Source organism: Solanum dulcamara, chromosome 6, assembly GCF_947179165.1.
Source record: "Solanum dulcamara chromosome 6, daSolDulc1.2, whole genome shotgun sequence".
NCBI classification, from domain to species: Eukaryota; Viridiplantae; Streptophyta; class Magnoliopsida; order Solanales; family Solanaceae; genus Solanum; species Solanum dulcamara.
The window spans coordinates 632,156-653,020 of NC_077242.1; the positions used below are offsets into that span (position 1 = coordinate 632,156).

A 20,865-nucleotide genomic window follows, 5' to 3' on the forward strand; every position below is an offset into this window, starting at 1 on the left:
ATTATCAAATAGACAATTAAGAATATAATACCGACACTTGTAAGAATCATTATTGTACTTTTTCACTTTCACTTGATGAGAAATAAGTTCATCATTATCCATGGAGAGGATGTCAACTTTATTAAGATTCTTCTTAGTTAACACATATAAAACACTGAGAAGACTTAAGTAGAAAAGTACTTTACCCTTCCTTTGCCCTTCCATCTTTTGAAATGATTACCATTGAACAGAAATGGCTTGTTAAGATCTCCATCTTAATATCCGCAGATTTTTCAATTGTAGCTATATTGAATCTCCTTAAAAGTATTTGCACACCAGCGACATTTTATGCCTTTCATTTTCATCTTTAGTTTGTGCATTTGTTACTCAATCCATTATTTTTTTAACCTCATTATCATTAGTAAGTGGTGCACTAAATGATAATGGTGCACTAAATGATAATTGTGCACTAAACGTTAATGATGACATTCCATTATTATTATTTTTTGAATGCTTTCCTCTCCTATAAATAGAGAGGTCTTCTTTGTTTTGAGGAGTAAGAAAAGATAGAGTGTATTAAGTTTGTAAAAAAAAAGTGTTCTTATTAGTTGAAGGGAATTGTTCTTTTTTGTGGAGCTTTAAATTCAATTCTTGTCCAGAATTTGTTGAGTTACACTTTGTGATGAGGTTGTTGTATCCTTGAAGGGACAAGTCAAAAAGACTATTGCTGGATCGGTGAAAAGATTTGCTGCAGTGGACTTGAATCTCCTTAAAGAGAGCGAGATATCCGCGCCTCAGCCTAGAAGAGATCTTATTTTTCTTCATTTTATTTTTCAATTGTAATTTTGTAATTTCACCAACAATATGAACTTACACTTTCAATTGGAGTATTCTTTGGGCAAATAAACAGCTCAACTGCATATTATGTCAAATGTTTCAAAACTAGAAGAGAAAACATGATCAACTATAACAAGAGAAACATAAGTTAGAAAAATGATTGTGTTATATTGATCACAAATCATGAAATATGAAATTTCAGATAGTAATCGAGAAGATAAAGTACAACTGTAATTTGTTTTGATTGAGTGTTATTAATAATGTTGGAAATATCTTCAGTAATTTGAATCTTAATTATGGAACGATTTGGTGGAGATTTGAGGTATTTTGAATTGAAAAATCGAAGTATAAATGATAAATATGCAAGACGTTGAAATGTATATTTCAATTATGTATCACTTGTGTATTGTATATGTATCAAATGTATCCTTGTGTATCAATGTATACATATGTGCGAGACACACGTTAGAATACGTGTATTGCAAGTGCGATTTTATCTAATTAATAAAGAGCATACTATTATATTTTTATTTAAAAATTTTCATGATATCTTTCATCTTTTACCCCAAAAAAATTCATAGCAATAATTCTACATCAAAATCTAAAATTCAGTTCTTATATTTGTAGCACAAGGGCAAGAACACATTTATAATGTTAGAAATATCTTCAGATATTGAACTTCTCATGTAAACAATATTGAAACACTTTTGCATTTATCTATTTAGACAAAACTAGAATTACGTGGGTCTAGGCATACACTTATGATCGTCTATATAATTCTCAAAAGATTTTTAAAATTTACAATCTAAAATAATAAATTATAAATAGTTGTGTGACTATAATTTTGCTAGGAATAAAATAAAAAATTTAAAATTAAATTACTATTATATCAAATATAAAAAATATCATTGTATTTTAGATTTGACCAAAAAATAAATAAAATACAATTCATATGCCATAGCCCTGCTTCACTTTTTTTTCTCCCAAATTGTTTTTCATCTTATGCTTAAAACCCTAAATCCCTCTACATAATAATGTACGCTTTAGCTCGATCACGATTCCGATTTTCGAGTGGCAATCGGCGGATTTTATCTACTGGTCTTCTCCAAGACCAGCCTCCTCCTCCTCCGCCTCTGCCTGAACCTTCTTCCGCCGCGGCCGCAGCCGGAGCTGAGAACAAGTCATGGAATTTTCTCAAGTACAGCCTTGTTGCTACCGTCACTGGCGGTGCTTCCACTGCTGGTTACGCTACTTACGGTACACTCAATTTTACACTCTTGATTTTAAATTGTCTTCCATTTCTGTATAATTATTACTTGGATGTGGAATTTTGAGCTTCATTATGCACCTCATATGTGACTACTGAGCTAGCCTGAATTATTCAGATGAGAAATCCTTTATGACTAGCAATTTATCTATCCAGGTGTTTGCGTAAGCTAACTGGATACTCTTAGTGGGGAATTGCATTTTTGTTTAGATTCTCTACATTTTGGAATTTCACTTGTAGTGCTCCTCAGATTATTATGTAGTACAAAATAATTACTCCTTCTGTCCCAATTTAAGCGTCTTAGTTTGACTTGGGAGCTTAAGAAATAAATGAAAACTTTTGACTTTCGTTGTGTTAAATTAAAGACGTGTTTAGTACTTCAAATCTAGTGGTCTTAAATTTGCCATTATGATGTTGAAATTGGAAAACTTACTAAATATAGAAAGAGACACCCTTTTTGAACATGCTAAAAAGGAAAGTAAGACACTTAAATTTGGGATGGAGGGAGTACTATATTTATTTAGTATTCTTAGTTAGTAGTGGTGTCCGGTTCGGTTTGTGCACCTCCAGTCTTTCAACGAGTAGCTACTACTTCTCACCATCACAAGTACTAGGTAACTTGGCCTACCAAGGCTTAAACATAGAGAAGAAATTACCTACTCCCTCTATTTAAAAAAATGATCTACTTTCCTTTTTATTCTATTTCAAAAAGAATGATCCATTTACTTTTTTGGCAACACTCTAATTTCAACTTTTCATGTGGCATATTTAAGGCCATATGATTAAAGGGCATTTTGGTACATTTGGCATAACTTTAATTTAGGACCACAAGATTGAAAAATCTTCTTTATTTTCTTAAACTCTGTGCCAAGTCAAACTAGGCCCTTTTTGTTGAAACGGAGGGAGTAGTATTTTTTGTTCCTTCCCAGATAAAACCTCGGCCTCTAAGGTTCTCATTCACTTTATTGACCACCACACCTTGGGTGAAAATTAATACTCTGTACTATCTTTATGAAGAAAAAAGGAAACATAGTTCAAATCCTTTTAGGTTCATAACAAAATTCCAACTGTGTGGTCTAATAACTTGTCTTGAGTGTGGCTATTTCTGAAAGGATCTTGGAAGTGTCATTTATGCAATGCCTTTATGCCATTGGTATAGTGATAATCTTAATTTGGATGGCCTGAACAAGGATATTGGTAAATTTTGTTAAACTTGTCAACATCATGAATTAAGCGCAATTGAAGCTCGGGCTTTAGCAAAGAAAAGCGCCAATCAAGAAAAAAATAAAAGTAGAAATGCAATGCAAGAAACTGTAACTATAAACACAAACAAATTATTTGGACAAAAGAAAGGAAAAACTATAATTAAGCGATATATATGTGTGTGTGAGACAAAACCCATAAGATGAAGGTGCACACATATTAGCACTTTGAGACATACACGAAAGTGCTAATTAAGCGATGCGAAGTGCACAACTTGTGCTTCACTGAACTTCAGAACTTAAGCATGCTTTAAGTGTCTTTTCAGATGGGATTTTAAATTTACATATCAAAGGGAAATAACCATCCATTGCCTTCAATTTAGATAACGAACTCAGGAAGAAAGTAGCATTGCAGTTAGTTTTGGTTGTATCTCTGTATGCTGATACTTAGCTTGATTCTTTTGAGCTGAAGGTGTATCGAGAAAACTTCTCTACCCCCACAAAGGTAGAGGTAAGGTCTGCATACATCCTACCCTCTCAAAAATCCACCTCTGAGATTACACCGGGTATGTTGTTGTTATTATTGTATTGTTTTGTGAGTTGGGACCTTATTCCAGATTCATTTATCTATGCCCCTCTTGGTCTAACAGTACAAACACACTATTTTTTTTGATAGGTAATGGGTGCAAACACATTATTGAAATCTTAAGAACCTCTGAGCCTATCCCCAGTCTACTATTACAAGAAATTCATTATAATGGGCTTGTTTTGAAACCTTACTTTTTTAAAGCTCCTGTAATTGCTATTGGGTAGACTTTTGCCTTCATCGTAGATTAGTACATTGTTAGTTAGGATGTCCAATTGCAATCTCTGGTCCTGTTGTTCATAATGAATTTGATATGTTGATATGGAATAGTCTTGTGAAAAAATGCATAGAGGTCAAGGGACTGATAGGCTGTCCTTTATCATTAATATTCTGTTGGTATTATGTGCCTATTATTTCATGTACACTGACATATCCTTGATCTACAGCATATTCGTTGAACGAAGTTGAGGAGAAGACCAAGGCTTTGCGTGCATCTGCAAAGTATACCGTTGGTGATAGTGCATCTGGTTTTGATGTTAGTCTGGATCTACTCTTAAGTTATTTTCATTTTATGTGTTTGTGTTATCCTAAGCCTTTTAAACTGATGACAAAGTAGTTGTTTATTTGCACTATAAGAGTAATGTACGATTAAACCTAAAAGGAAAGAAAATTGAAAAAATTATATGCATATAAGCAGCATTTAGCTTGAGTCAGTGGTGGATAGATTATGCTAATCCTAGATTCAACGATCTTCTTAAATCATGTGTTTAGTTTGTACTTACTTATTTTTACCTTATCGGTAAATGTGGGACTCTTCAAAAGTTGAAAAGGAGTTTGAATGAGATGAAAGGATATGTAATGTCATTAGAAACGTGTATTTCTCTAACAATGCACGAATATTGGTAGGAATTCAGTTTGAAACTTTAACTTGGGCTCATGAACACACACCTTTGGCCAAATTGATTAGTTTGAGAGATAAACTAGGGGCCCTTTGTCATCATTATAGATAATCCCATCCATATTGTCTATTCTATGGAATTCAAACCTGAAGTTCATTTATATGTCTGTGATGATTCATTATTTATATATAATAAAGGCGTTTACTGATTGGTCTTGATTCAATACACTTCCACTGTAGTGTTCGAGTCTGTTACTTTTTCTTGTCCACTGAAAAATATCTTTATCCTGTTTCTTTCCCTTTTTTTGAGAGAAGGTAGGATCCAATGAAAACCAATGAAACGGAAGAAATCCGATTGACTGACAAGGACAAAATAGCAGATAGATTCATTTCACTGCTATAACACTATTAGTACTATTATTGTTAAATTTATGATTATAAGTATTTTGATATGAATAGTAATAAAAATGGTGGTATTGTTCCTTCATTGATCAAGTTCAATTTTTGGGAAGTATTAGGATTGTACAATAAGAAGGTTTTCAATTTTTCAAATGAACATTTTGAAGACCTATTTATTCTAATACTAAATTGACTGTAGAGTTGATCATTCAGCCTTTTTATTCATATAGTAGATCTCGGTCCTTCGAATAGGGATCTATAAGTGATATTTTATTTGTAATCCATTGATTGGATGCGTTTATTTGATTCTCTTTGATATGGTAAATGATCTACTTAACTCAATGGTTAGAGTATTGGTTTCATATGACAGGGGTCATTGCTTCAAATCCAATAGTAGGTAAAGCAGATTTATTCTGTTTATTTTGATTCAGAAGTTCTATTCGGTTACCATCTTCTTAAAGAAATTTCATGATATTCAGCTGCCTATTCTTTTTGCAGAAATTTCAAGCTTTGCTATACTCCTCTGCAATGACAGGTTTGTTCTGATTGTGAGTTCTCTGCATCTTATCCTAGAACATGAACTTATGCTTGCCACACATTGTCAGCTGTGTGCAATTTATAGGTTTAATACTAATACGCATTGATGTCTTCAATTTTATTTTTCTGCTTGTTGCATGATATCTTTGGCAACTAGTCAGGGAGGTGTCTGTAAACTTGTGTTCACTTTAGTCATGAATTCTACCGGTGTTGGAACATCAAAGCTTTGTGCTGAACTGTTGAGGGGATGAGGGTTGTCTGTCTTGTACTAGCTTGTTATGGACTGTGTATGATATGTGGAACTGTCCTTGCAATGCCTCGTGTTGGGGCATATAACATGGTTTACAGCATGTGTTATTGACTTATTGACATAATCCATGGGTTTAACTACGTCCCACATTCCAGAAATGCTGATTAAAAATAGAAAATAAAATAGAAGTGTTCAATGCTCGATTTTGGGTCATGGAGTTGATGGCAGCAGGTATAAGGAAGGATGAAAATACTCATTCTAAAAGGTTACATTATACTTTATTAATTAGTTTGATAATTTTTTTTTTGAATATGATTTACTATAATGGTATAATGACCTTTTTTAGTAAATGATTTCTTATAATGGTATAACTATATTTTCTTAATTATGCTGATACTAATTTTTTGTAATGCATTCTATCGTAGTTTTTCTTGGGTTAATCTTACACTTTCTGTATTTTTATGTTGATATGTTGATTCTCCCCTTCTGAAAATTCCAGTGCCTGCCAAGTTAGTTGAGCTTTACCTAGATCTGAGGCGCTTGACTGAAGAACAAGTTCGAGTAAGTAATTATGCACGTTTTTATTTTTAGACCATGTTGCTTTTCTAAGCCTTGTCATTATGATATATATATATTTATTTATTTATTTCCTCTCTTATTTGGGGCCGACACTTTTGAGCCGAGGGTCTTACTGAAACAGCCTCTCTATCTCCATGAGATTGTGGTAAGGTCTGCGTACATTCTACCCTCTCTAGACCCCACTTGTGGGATTTCACTGGGTATGTTGTTGTTACTTTTCTAAGCCTTGTTCTTCTTGCATGTCATCTCTTCCCAATTACAAATAAGATCTCTTTGATTGCTTTAGGATTATAGTGAACCATCATCAGACAAGCTCCTGCCAGATTTGCATCCATTGGAACAGCATGTCTTCACCATTGTTCTTGATCTGAGTGAGACATTGGTCTACTCTGACTGGAAGGTAAAATTTGTTGTCATAAACAAGATGGATTTTTCATTTAATCATGGTGGTTTGAACTTGCTGTAATTGCTTTTTTTAAATCATTGTGAGTATCTAGGATTAGTCGTACCATTAGGTTCTTCCTACTGGTAGAGCGTTTTCCCTCGAAGTATTCAGCTTGTTTTATCATTTCATTTTGCTGTCACTAATATGACTTCCTATCCTTAAAAAGCGCGAGAGAGGCTGGAGAACATTTAAAAGACCTGGGGTTGAGGATTTTCTGGAATACTTGGCTCAATTTTTTGAGATCGTTGTATACTCTGACCAACAGAACATGGTATTTTTCACTTCCTTCGTAGTGTTTCTAGATTTTGTACCAGTTGTGTATTTAAAACTTTGGCCTGTGGCTTTTGCAGTATGTTGACCCCATTATTGATAGATTGGATTCAAAGCAGTGTATCCGGTATAGACTATCAAGAGGTGCAACTAAATATGTGGGTGGCAAGCATTACAGAGTGGGTGATTTTGCTCGTTCTCTAAATTTACCATTCATTATAATGTTCTTGATGTATCTTAAAGAGTCATTCAGTTAGTCTGTGTCCATTGTAACTACAGTTCTCTTTTCTTCTCTGCATCTGCATGTCATAGTTGGAAGAATGGAATTTGTGAATTCTGTAGAATACTCTTACTCCCATATATTAGTGTTCTTGTGTTGTCAAGTCTTAACTTTGAATGGTTCTTCTGTTTTTCTGCTGTCAATATATACAGCTACTTCCTTGATGTGTGAATGGTGCCTTCCTTTTAGAATACCTGCAACTGAATATGTTAGGAGGTTCCAAACAAGCTCTTATGATTTTTCATCCTTGTGATGTGCATCTTTCGGAAAGTGGAGGATCACACAATTCCTTATTTGCTCAATCTCCAAGATATACTTCAACACAAAAATCTATCAACCTTACCATTTCTTTTTCTCCTTTTAATTTATTTTATATCTTGCTTCATTTTCCACGTGGTAATCGGGATTTCATTTACTTTTCCTTTCTTTCTTTGATGGGACCTTTCCATTCTTTTCACCTTTCTTTTTTCATTTCGTTTATGTTTTATCCTCCTTACCCTATTTTTTAACTCCTAAGAGAAGGTAATGATTAAGATTTCCATGTCATCTGTCTGTTACTTTTGCAGGACCTTTCTATGCTGAATAGGGATCCATCAAGGATTATATATATTAGTGGTAACGCATTAGAAAGTAGCCTTCAGCCAGAGAACTGCGTAGAAATAAAACCATGGAAAGGAGATGTGGAAGATACCACACTTTTAGATCTTATTCCGTTTCTTGAATGTAAGTATGCCAATAATCAAATGACTTACAGAATCTGGTGCTCACTACGTTACCATGTAAATCTCACTTTTAATGGCTCCATAACTTATTGCATGCAGATGTTGGAAAGCATAGGCCAGCTGATATTCGAACTGTATTAGCTTCATACCAAGGACATGATATTGCAAAGGAGTTTATTGAACGATCAAAGGAGCACCATAGGTAAAGTTTATTCTTGATTCGTTTATTAGGTGTTGCTGTGCTTATTAGATTGTATTTGAAATCCTTGAAGGCTCGGAACTTCAGATGCTTCTGATTTATTATTTGTTCGTTTTCGTTTGTTTGGGGTTGCCCGGGAAGAGGGTGTGTATTGGAATTAGAGGCTGGTTTATTTGCCTGTGATAATTTTATTGCATGATAGTCTTACGTAATGATCTGTTGATGCAGGCGTATGCAAGAGCAAAAGCAGACTGGTTGCCTTTGGCGTCGTTAGTGATGAGTTTGGAAGTTGAGTTAAAAAATGCTTTCCTCGGAATATAAAAGCAATTGACAGAGAACATTAAACTGTGATAAAATATGTGTAACTAAAGGATTCAAAAATTTGAGAATGTTACTCCTCTAACAACGTGGCTGTATTCTTTTTCCCCCAAGCAAATGAACTCACGTCATTAGCTCCTCTGTAATAATGGATTCGTATCAAAATTTTGCCAAACGGCAGCTTCATTCAACATATCTGTAATGATGGATTCATGTCAAAATTTTGCCAAACGGCAGCTTCATTCAATATATTGTTTCTGCTCTGAATTGATACTACATGATTTTGCCAAATTCTAGATTGTTGTATTATCTTTCTTTGCCAAATTCAGTCACAATTTGAAGTGGCGTAGATTAATTTACATTTCAGAATAAGGTAGGACTACATGATGCTAGTGTACGGTTCAGGAGCCGAGCTCTATAACAGATGGTCTTTGGGATAGTTATTTATGATACCATGCAATTTGTGTTGCAAAATGTCCATACAACATGCATAGGAATAGGCGCTTTAATGAGATCTTTTATTTTGTTTGACATTGTATATGAGACTTTCATCTTGTATAACTCAAGCAAAAACAACATAAGATCTTGATAAATGTCATGTTTTATTATCTTAAGCGAGTATTCACTTTAGATAGTAATAAAATTATTATCATTAATTCTTGAGCTCATGAATTTTTATATGACGAAAGTTAAAAAATTCCTTATTCATCAATTTAGATCAATAAAACTTAGTTTATCTCTTTCCTCCTACTAGATGGGAGGCAGAGGTTAGGTTGGGGTTGGGATGGGGCAGACTGGTGGTTAAGTTGTAACTTCTCATTATTTCAATTTAATGGATCATCTACTACTAGTTGTTTAATTATTAATCCTGGAATTTTGTCTAAAAGATTATTCCATTTAAAAATGACACTTTTTCGTTACAAACAAGTGCTAAGAGGATCCAAATTCAAAACAGTTATACTTTTAGACTTATCATGACTGACCATCAGCATGTTAACGATAAGTTCATGTATCGAAATCAATATTACCTTTGTTCTTTGTTATGTCATACCTATCTTCAATCTCTACGAGTCATTTTATTATACGTCCAACTATCAAATTCGACTATGTGATTGGCTAAGCTGTGGGATAATGAGAAAAATCAAAGTCTTGGTCATCGCCACAGTTGACTTGCTGGCATTAATGATGATTCACACTTTACGCAGCAGCAAAGACCTTGTTTGGTACCAAACTTCATGCTTAGTTTCAATTTAAGTGATTTTTTAAAGTTGATATAATTATCATTTAATTGGAATTAGGAATATATTTAAGAGTAATTTTGGAAAATAAATAAATATATTTTTCATTTTATAAAACATTAATTATTTTAGATCAACTTTTAAAGACAAACATTAGTAATAACTATTTTGGACCGGAAAGGATTACTATTTCTCTTTAAATTTCTTTGAAACCTTTTGAAAAAGTTACCAAAGTAGGCTTTAAAAATTGGCAAAAGTTATCAAAATTAGCTTTAAAATTTTGTTTCAAGTCAAAATTGATCAAACAAATTAAAATGAAGGAAGATATTCAAATGTATTGTCAATAAACTGAATTAAGAACATGAGATTTCGAATTCGCAAAATAATTTATTTTTTTACCAATTCTAATTTGATGCCAAAATTAACTTGAACATCATAATTATCAAAAAAATTGAAACCAAGGGAATATAACTTTCTTTTTCTTAATGAACGTAAAATGAGTCAAAATAAAACTTCTTTTGAAACGAACGAGTAAATTATACACCTTTGGTATATGAATTATCATGAGTCATTAAAAATCTCAACCAATAATATTTATGGTAAGTAATAGTACAATATTTTCACGTATTTTCCATTTTTTTCTTTCTAAATTCTCCATTGCAGTACGCTGTTTTCTCTCTCATGTCTTAATCTCTTTGTCCTTCTGTACTACATCAATTTATCCAACAAAAATTTCTATAAAAAACTCCAATTTTTTTCCTTCAAATGATTTTCACTAAAACCCAATGGCACGTTTACATCTCTTTCTTGTTCTTTTTCTTCTTCTCATTATCTCCGCCGCCGCACACGGCGGAGGACACGGCGGAGATCACGACGGAGATGCTGACTCAGATTCCGCCTCATCTGAACAATCCGACAAAACCCATTTGAGATCTCGGCCGTTGGTTCTAGTGAAGATATGGTGTTTGATAATAGTCTTCTTTGGGACTTTTGTTGGTGGGGTTTCACCTTATTTCATGAAATGGAATGAGGGGTTTTTGGTTATTGGAACACAATTTGCTGGTGGGGTTTTCTTGGGAACTGCGCTTATGCATTTTTTAAGTGATTCTAATGAGACATTTGAGGAATTGACGAGTAAAGAATACCCTTTTGCTTTTATGTTGGCATGTGCTGGTTATTTGATGACTATGTTGGCTGATTGTGTTATCTGTTTTGTTTATGCTAAGCAGAACAACAATGATGTTCAGCTCCAAGGTTTGTGCTTTTATTAGTTTTAGTAATTTAATAACTAATGTTTTACTATGTGTTGTTTTAGAACTTTGATTGATAAGACAAACAATTGAACTTTATACTTTGTTGTGCAGCTTTTTCTATATCTAGATTCTAGTTTTGCAAAAAGGAATTAGTTGTAGCTAGCAAAATTTGTCAAACAAATTGGGGTGGACAAACTACTCTAATTTTTCTCTTTTCTTGTATCTTGGTCTATGAATTTAACCATATTTGTTTTTGTGAATGGTTTTATAGTTCCATTTGCTGGAAAATTTTAATATGCTGTTTGTTTGATGCTGAAACATTGAGGAAAGAAAAAATGTATGTGAAAAACTTTCACATAGTGCTCAACAAAATTTTGTTTTTCTAGTTAATTGGAGCTTTGCTTAAAATCTGATAGTTTTGTTTCTAAAGCATCCTGCGCCTAATTTTGAGGTGACTGTAGAACTTTTACTAGCTTCCAAGTTATGTCTAATCTGAGTAGCAGAAGAGTTTCATGGTCGATGACGTTAAAGAAGATGCCAAATTTGAGCACTGTTTTAGCTTGAGATCAACTGGAAAATTTGTTGATTTATGTTTAGCCTCCCATATTAAGGGAGTTACTAGAAAAGTGGCGATCTTGCAAACTATTGTGCACATATTCCATTTTACAATAGTATTTTAATTATATCATTGACAATGTGATGAAGCTTATTTTGATTTGCATATTTCACTTATTATGAGTAGTAACTTGTATTTGTTCGTCTAAATTCCTTTTACGCTGTTGTATAATAGTTAACTTCTTTGCAATAAAGCACTCTTTGCTGATACTTCAAATCCCATGTTGTGTTCCAGGAGATACTGAAAATGGAAAAAGCAATGGAACAGTCACACAGGGGCAATCACAGGTTAGAGATGATCTTGACTTTTTTCCCTCTAAGAACCCTCTTGTGTGCTCGGATTCCTACTATCCTTTAATTCTAATCGGCAAAGGTCTCTACTTTGGAGAAAATTCCATTCTTGTTTTGAGTTGCTGATTTAATTGTCTCAATTGCTTTCACAGGTCTCTGATGGAAGAGAAGATCACTATTCAAAGGCACCTCTTGCAACAGTTTCTTCACTTGGTGATAGCATCTTATTGATCGTCGCGCTATGTTTCCATTCCGTCTTTGAGGGAATAGCAATTGGTGTTGCAGATTCACAAGCTGATGCTTGGAGAGCTCTTTGGACTGTCTGTTTACACAAGATATTTGCTGCCATTGCAATGGGAATAGCTCTACTTAGGATGATCCCAAATCGCCCTTTACTATCTTGCGCGGCCTATGCTTTTGCCTTTGCCATCTCTAGTCCAATTGGTGTTGCCATCGGAATCATAATCGATGCCACAGCTCAAGGGGTTGTTGCAGACTGGATCTTTGCAATATCAATGGGATTGGCTTGTGGGGTTTTCATATTTGTATCCATTAATCATTTGCTTTCTAAGGGATACAAGCCTCAGAAAATGGTCTTGATTGACAAGCCTCATTTCAAGTTTTTGGCTGTTTTGTTAGGTGTTGGGATAATTGCTGTGGTGATGATATGGGATACTTGAGTTTGTGCTTTGATTATTTTGGCAGCAGTAGCATAATAGTTACCATTATATTTTGAGAATACTTTTGGTTTAAAAAAATTTGGTACACATGATAATGTGATATTGAGAGTGAAATGTATAGTACTAAATGGATTGTCTCTATCCCTCTTTATTTAAATGGAATTATTTGCCAGAATATCAAATATTTTTTTGGATCATTGCCAAGTTTCATACTAATTATCATAAAAGATTCACTTTGGCCTATAAAGGTAAGTTTAATATTTTGAAATTTTTAACTTCCTCCACTTGCTGTCTTTATTAAAAATATCTATCTCTTGACATTTTAGAAGTTCCAGACATTATTTTTTTGATTTTATCCTAGTAATTAGTCTTAAAAACTACAAACACCTCAATTATTTCTAATACATAAATAAGGATAAAATCGTCAAATTTTATTTGTAGTTATTTTTCTTAAGGGGTGTGTAATTGATTCTTAAAGACTACTAACATCTCAATTATTCCTAATGCATAAATAAGGATAAAATAGTCAAATGTTATTTCTAGGTAGTTTTCTTAAGGGGCTTGTAATTGAAATAATAACATGTGATGGTAGTGTTGTGTGGAACATCTAGCTTCTTGTTACTGTCGTTCGTTTCTCCATTATTTTTTTACTTGATTTCTTTATTATAGTATTTCTTTTCATATTAATTTTTAAATAATTTGCTTGAGTCGAGGGTTTATTCAAAACAACTGTTTTACCTTCATAAATTAAGGATAAAACTACATATACACCACTTTGTTTAAATCGTATGAAACTACATTGAATACATTGCGAGTAACAAAGTAATATGGAGACTTTGACATCTATACAAGAAAACTCATTTGCTTTTCTATTTCTTTTTTCTTTTTTTAGACCATTGAATAAATATCAATGACTAATATGGATTATGGTAGTGGTGAAACTGCTCCACTTTTAATTAGAGATTTCGAATTCGACTTTAAATATGGAGAAAATTTTGTTAGGAGTGTTATTCTTGAATAAGTCCTACAGTGCACAATGAATATCAAAGCAACATTTGCATGAGTCTACTTAATGCCTTACCTAGCGGATGACTATCTACTTTACTCAGCTATAAAAGTAAATGATTTGGCGAGTGTTTGGACAGTATTTGGTTCGAAGTTGCAAATTGCAAAAAAGTCAAAATATTTCACCTATATTTGCCTTGACACTACTAAAATACTAGTTGGTATATGTATTTGTGTATACAACACCAATAACATATTCAACGCAATTTCATAAATTGAACTTAAAAAATATATGCGCATACTAAATTTCAATATTTATAATTACTATACTACTCCACTATTTATGGCCAAGCGCGTTGAAATCACAATGTTATCAATACACAAAAGAAAATAGAGCAACATATAAAAGGCAAAGTATTTACTTGCACATATTTATATCAAACAGAGAAAGATTTCAAATTTAAACACAATAAATTTAAATCTTTATATTCTCGCTACTGAACCTATTATATTTTTATAATAAGAATTTAATATTTTTTACATGAAAAATATGAATTCAGGTGAACCTTTTTAAGTTTATATTGTGTTTCACCCCAAACACCAAATTGTATCAATTTATTATGATTAAGCGATTTAGTATATGAGTATATGTTAATTTATCATAACTAAACAATACATATTTATGTACTATTGAGTAATTATAAAATTCAAACAGATGCCTTTCCACAAAAAGTCAAACCATATTGGGCCCAAGTGTACATTTTTGAGTCTTCAGGGGTCGAAGTGACTGCTAAATGACAACCAAATCTATCAGAATCTCCATTAATAATCACACGGCCCATGATCTACTTGATACATTTATCAAATCCTATAAGTGCCTACACATTAAAATACCCCATAGTGAAAGATCAAAGCTTTTTATGAAGGTTTTACTTGTTTTCTCTCAGCTACCACCATCAAAGCTTCATAGAATGTGAACTCTGCAACTCTTTCTTGCCATTTTGACTGTTTCCCAGGATCCAAAATCTTGTCTTTTGCACTAATACTTCACCATAGCTTTGTGTATTCTTGGTTATATATGCAAAGCAGAATCTTTTCTTGTCTAATATTTGGCCACCATCACCAGTTTCTCTTTTTTCCCACCAAAGAGTTTAGACCCAAGTTTCTTTTTTGCTAACTTGTGTATTTGTTCATGCCTATTGCCTATTTCACTTGTCGGGTTGTCGTATTCTTGCTTCAGCAAAAACCCCTTTAAGTCATTTGGGGTTTTGTGACTCCTAATCCTTGAAATTTTTGACTGTTCTGTGTAATTTATCGCAGATCTTTGTAGAGGCGTGTTGGTTTAGAGTTTTTTCAGATACCCATTGTTTGTTTGAGTTCCCAGAAGCAAAATATGTGGTGGGGTTTCAGATTAGATTAGCAAGATTGTGTCTTTTCTAAACTGATCAACCTTTTGAGGTAGTAGTTGAGGTTATTAAGGTTGTTTTTTTGGGGGGTTTAGTTTAGGTAAGGGGCATAGTGCTTTAAGCTTACAGATTAGGGTTTATGTGAGGCTGGATATGGTACTTTAGAGTTGAAGAGATCTAATTTTGGGTGATTTTCTGAAGATGGGTAGTAGCAATGATCACTGTTTTGTGGAATGGAAGGAGCAATTTGTTTCTAAGGAGAGGGGACACCGTGTGGTTCATTATTTCTTGAAGGATGTTTCAGGGGAATCTATTCTTGCTGTTGTGGGAACTGAAAGGAGTGTTAGGCACATGTTTTATGTCGTCTCCGAAGAGTTCTTGAAAGCTTATGCAGGTGAGGACTCTGTCTATGCTGGCTTCAGATGGAGGTCAAGGAGAGAAGTGGTGAATTGGCTCACATCTATGCTATCAAAGCAGCATTTACAAAGTGATTTTTCAAGTATGTACTTACAATTGATTATCATATTGTAGGATTGTATTCCAGTCTGTTTCTATATGTTGTTTCTTGTACTTCCGTTGCTTCTTTTCCTGGACGCTTTGGACTGTTTTTCCTTGAACTGAGGGTCTACCGGAAATAAGGTAGGTTTAAGGTTTGCGTACACTATATCCTCCCTAGACCCCGCTTTGTGGGACTACATTGGAAAATTCCATTCAGATTAATGAAGTACTTATGCCAATTAGCTTTATATATGTCATGTCATGAGGTCTATTTTGATTTCTCTGAAGTTGGCCTTAATCTTTAATGTGATGGAGTTACTTTACAAGTTTCTCCAACGATGTACTATCAAATTCCATATAGATTAATGAAGTACTTGCGCTAATTAGATTTATATATGCTATGTCATGAGGTCTATTCTGATTTCCCTGAAGTTGACCTTCTTAATCTTAAGTGATGGAGTTGCTTCACAAATTTGTCTAAGTAATGTATTATGAAAGATGGTTCATCTAAGAGGTAGAGATCCTTCTGGATTCAGGAAATTTGGACAGAGAAAAATGTTATCTTTAGCACAAGAACAAGAAGAAGATGGGAAAGTGTTTCATCACTTCATTTGTTTCGACTTTCTCTTTGACAGTCTCATCAAGTAAGTTTCATAAAAATGTGACAAATGGAGTTCTTGTGATATTTGTTGTTATGCAGCAAAGCATTTGGATATCTAGGATTTTCTATAATTTTGATGAGCTTTCTATCCTTGCCCATTGCCTGGGCTTGGCCTCTGCTGCAGGGGCATCAGTCGTAAGCTTTATACAACTGTTATTTTTCTTTTCTGATTTCCAGCAATGTTGGTTTTGCCTCTAGTTCATCTCTCCCATGTAGTCTAAACAATAATGGAGTGTCTGCTGGAGATGCTTTTCATGTGATATCTGTGACTTCTAAGTCACTGAACTCTTTGAGCAAATATACACTTGGATACAAAATTGTCTTAGATAGTTGTTAAGGAAAAACAAAAGCTTAACATGTGCTCCATGTAATGGCAGAATCCCCAAAAGATGATCATATGTCTCCATTCAGTGTCCAATCAACAGATATGGCAATTAACAAGGTACGACTTTCTCACTCCACTAGCATATCATTTCTTGCTGTTTGACATGTCTGACTGATCTTTTATGACAGGGTTCTATAACAAGAAACTTGAGAGTTCATTCTTCCGACATAGTTTGGTCAGGTGAACCATGGATATGTAGCAAACAGCTCAAACACTACCCAACATTTTCCCGGAATGGGATCACAATTGCAGTAAGTTTCCTGGACTTGCAATAAGACAAATGACTCACTATGAGTTTTTCACTTGAAATGCTGAAGATGTTTCACTTGAAATTTCTTAGATGCTGAATTCCAGGAATAGACTTGAGAAGAAGGATAAGAAATAATATATTTTTAGAGTCCCCTATCATTGTGGAATGGGAAATTAGTCTCCTTGTATAGTTTTGAGCAATGCTCATTGCTCACCTCAAGACCTAGCTTTTGTGGTTGAGTTAGGCTCAGAGTTCTTTTTCTTTAAAACAGAGTCAAACCTATCTTAAGTCTTGGTTTACTTGATGTTGGGTCCCCATGTTATATTGTCCACCCACGCTCTAGATGTTCAGTTTTGGGCATGCGTGGTGTTAGAGTCTGAGGTCTGACATCAGTTGGGAGATAGCAAATTAATTGCCTTCTTTTTGTTCCCTCTAATTTTATTGATGACCAATTGCTAACTCTGCGTCCAAATGTATGTAGATGATGCAGGGTTTAGCATTACACATGGATTGTCATTTAGCTCTTAAGTTCTGACACAAGTGGCATTATCACATATTAGTGACACTCTGTGTTTGTGCTCCTCAAAATGTTTTCTTGACTGCCACAGTGTTATTAAAGTGCTCGCTTCAGCGCTTAAAGTGTGAAGCGAGGCGAGGGTCAAGCGCTTCAGGGCACTAAGGCGGGACAAGATGAAAAAAGCGCTCGCTTCAGCAAAAGAAGCAAGGCGAGCGTGAAGCGTCACTTTTATGAAAAAAACCAAGATTTTAGGTCTATTTTAAATATAAATTGCAAGAGTCATGCATTTTTTCGCTTCTTCTTGGTGCTGCTTTTCCCCAGTTCTGGGTTTTCAAGATAAGTTCTTCTCTTCTTCTTCTATTCGATTTTCTTTTCTTTTCTTCTCCTTGTATTTCCATTTTTTTCTATTTCTCTTTTCTCCTGTTTTCTATTCCGTTTCTATTCTCGCCTTTTTTTTTGAATTTTTCTCTATTCTTCTCTTCGTCATTGTTAGTTTACTGCAGCTTTTCTGTTCTCTGTTTTGTTACTCGTTTTTTAGCTTTTCCTGTTTGTTGTAGCTTACAAATATTCAGTTTATCTTTTTGTTTGTGATTGTAGTGAACATCTGTACCTTTTTTTATTCTAATTCTAGTATGTTATTTCAATCAAGTTCTTGGTTATTTATCTATGCAAATTTAATATTTATTATTATTTTATTAAACTGCGGTATAGTTGAAAAAAGTGTGCACTTCGCTTCTCGCTTCGGTGAAGCGAACCCTTGTTGCTTTTTCCAGCTTCTCGCTTTCCAAAACAGTGGACTACCATAAATTAAAGCATGTATTCATTTTTGTTGTACCTCCCTTATCCAAATCATACCTATTTGGCTTGCACAGATTACCATCTAAGCTCTTGAAAGTTGAATTAAGTAAAATGTATATAATGAACCTTTTCAAGTTTATCCCATTTAGAAAGTTTCCTCCTTGACCACCTTTAGAAAAATGACCTGACTTTCTTTAATGCTGCACCTCTATACCTTATGCATGCATATTTGTTAGTTTACAGCTGTTAAGTCTGTTTTCTTTTCTGTGTTCCAGGTACATGCATTCGTCTTTGTCATGGCTGAAAAAGAAAATCAGTACCTTTCTTATCTTGAAGATATGTATGAGGACCGGAAGGGCCAGAAAAAAGTCAAAGTGAGATGGTTCCACTTTAATAGGGAAGTCAGAGGGGTTGTTTCTTTAAGAAATCCTCATCCTAGAGAGGTTTTCATCACTCCTTATGCTCAGGTCATTAGCGCCGAGTGTATTGATGGTCCAGCCATTGTATTAACTCGGGAACATTATGAGAAATGTGTAGCTGTTTTCCCAAATGACTTGCTAACAAGAGTACATTTTTGCTTCAGACAGTTTAAGGGCAACAGAGTAAAACCTTTTGAATTAGGTAAATTGCGCGGCTACCTTGATCAATCAATTTTCTCATGTTTCAGTCCAGATTTCTTTGAAGACGAGGAATTTAGTGCTAAGGATGATGTAAAAGTTGGAGCTAAAAGGCCAAGAAAGAAATATAAGGAGCATCAGATGACAGCATATGAAGAGTCTTACAAGAAGTTCAAAAATGGTTTCTTAAGTAGGAGATTTAACTCCAATAAGCATGTTGGAGGCGAGCTCTGGTATACTCCTAAGTTTGTGGTTAATGAGAAGATAGAGTGTCTGAGCCAAGATAGTGGGATCCGAGGCTGCTGGTTTAGATGCACGGTTATGGAAATATCCCGGAGACAGATGAAGATAAGATATGATGATATTAAGGATGAAGATGGATGCGGAAACCTTGAGGTACGGCCCAGCATTTTCTTCACAGTACTTCATTACATGTTAAAAATTTAAACTAGGAGAGAAATATAACTATATCATTCGGACCAAGATGAACTAGACCTTTTATTAATATTGTTACGTTTTGGAAGCTAACATCAATTTTACACTTTCATCAACTTTATAGGAATGGATACCCACATTTAGACTAGCCAGGCCTGATAAACTTGGAATGAGAAACTCAAACCGTCCAACAATCAGGCCTTCCCGTCCTTGTGACCTGGAAGATCTTGCCTTTGATGTGGGAGCACCTGTTGATGCCTGGTGGAGTGATGGTTGGTGGGAAGGAATAATTGTCGATGCAGACAAATCAGAAAAGGAAACCTATCGAGTTTATGTTCCCGGTTAGTTCAGCTTTTGTTTTTCAGTATTGTTACTAGTGTTAAACAACATTTCTCTTTGTTTAATTAATAAAACTGTTTTCTCTTCTTTTGTTATCAGGTGAGAGGATGTTCTTGAATATAGATAGAAAGAATCTAAGAATCTCAAGGGATTGGGTGGGAGATCGATGGGTAGATATCGAGACAAACAGGGACATTCTTTCAATGATAGCTTTGATCCAAGAAACCAAGATTTCTGTATCATCAAGTATTACTTCAGAGCGCCAGCGTGCTAATCCTATGGATCATAAAATTCATGTGAGTAGTGCGGATGAAGAAGCTGCCCGTGGTTCTGCTGAAGCAAGACCAATTGATCACCATTCCAAACATTCAATCAGTGTCAATAATGAGAAGCAAGAAGATGATATTACAGAAAAGCAACTAACTGATAACTCTAGAGATATAGACTTGATAAAGGATGAGAAGCAAGCAACTGAAAGTAAAGTCAATGAGAATGATTGTAATAACAGTAGCAGCAGCAGCGGTAGTGATAAGCATGACTTAGACTGCCACCTTAGTGATGATAATGATTCTTACAACACAGATATTGACAACGAAATTAACAAGGACAGCAATGGGGAAAAATCATCAGAACCTGAGATTGGTGGGAAAAAACGTGAAACTGAAGTAATGGATATGGTGGTGTGATGCATTACCACCAAAACAGATTCCACTTTGTTGCAAGTGTAGCTGATGCTGTTCAACTGTACATAGAGATGGAGATCAAATGAGGTTTGCTCGTAGTGTTAGTAATCGAGTGTCTTAATTAGGTGTACAGGTTCTCATTAGTTTTTGTTTCCTGCAACTTTGTTAGAATCTGAAGATGCTCTAGCAATTAGAAACTCTCTAATTACTAGGATCTTCAATGATATGTGGAACGTGGATCTTAGTATCGCTATTGAGTCAAATTGTTTTGCACACGATGTAAGAGACAGATACATACTATGAACCTTGCATGTTGTAAATGCAATATTTGATGGTGAAATCATTGTCACACATTATGGCTTTAGGCCACCGATCTTATTGAGCCGCTCCTAGTCTATTTCAAAATTGAGGGTGATGGTTTCTTGA

General features: G+C 34.3%; 3 protein-coding genes across 4 annotated transcripts; all 3 read left to right on the top strand.

Moving 5' to 3' along the window:
- The first annotated feature begins 1,780 nt into the window (after positions 1 to 1,780).
- Positions 1,781 to 9,035, top strand: LOC129892317 (mitochondrial import inner membrane translocase subunit TIM50-like). Its single transcript, XM_055967884.1, has 10 exons — positions 1,781 to 2,073; positions 4,318 to 4,406; positions 5,667 to 5,703; positions 6,455 to 6,516; positions 6,821 to 6,934; positions 7,146 to 7,250; positions 7,330 to 7,428; positions 8,096 to 8,252; positions 8,351 to 8,453; positions 8,679 to 9,035. The coding sequence occupies exons 1-10, from the start codon at positions 1,851 to 1,853 to the stop codon at positions 8,722 to 8,724; spliced, it is 1,035 nt and encodes a 344-aa protein (XP_055823859.1). The 5' UTR covers positions 1,781 to 1,850; the 3' UTR covers positions 8,725 to 9,035.
- Positions 9,036 to 10,659: 1,624 nt separating this feature from the next.
- LOC129892412 (zinc transporter 11) lies at positions 10,660 to 13,020 on the top strand. Its single transcript, XM_055967980.1, has 3 exons — positions 10,660 to 11,260; positions 12,110 to 12,162; positions 12,318 to 13,020. The coding sequence occupies exons 1-3, from the start codon at positions 10,792 to 10,794 to the stop codon at positions 12,843 to 12,845; spliced, it is 1,050 nt and encodes a 349-aa protein (XP_055823955.1). The 5' UTR covers positions 10,660 to 10,791; the 3' UTR covers positions 12,846 to 13,020.
- Positions 13,021 to 14,785: 1,765 nt separating this feature from the next.
- LOC129891192 (uncharacterized) lies at positions 14,786 to 20,790 on the top strand. Of its 2 annotated transcripts, XM_055966470.1 has the most exons (7): positions 15,636 to 15,755; positions 16,291 to 16,398; positions 16,793 to 16,857; positions 16,929 to 17,051; positions 18,641 to 19,378; positions 19,542 to 19,758; positions 19,856 to 20,790. In XM_055966470.1, exons 2-7 carry the CDS (start codon positions 16,341 to 16,343, stop codon positions 20,440 to 20,442), a joined length of 1,788 nt encoding a protein of 595 aa, XP_055822445.1. In that variant the 5' UTR covers positions 15,636 to 15,755; positions 16,291 to 16,340; the 3' UTR covers positions 20,443 to 20,790. The 2 variants fall into 2 exon arrangements, with proteins under 2 accessions (XP_055822444.1, XP_055822445.1); XM_055966469.1 differs by lacking the exon at positions 16,291 to 16,398 and having other exon boundaries at positions 14,786 to 15,755.
- Positions 20,791 to 20,865: the final 75 nt, after the last annotated feature.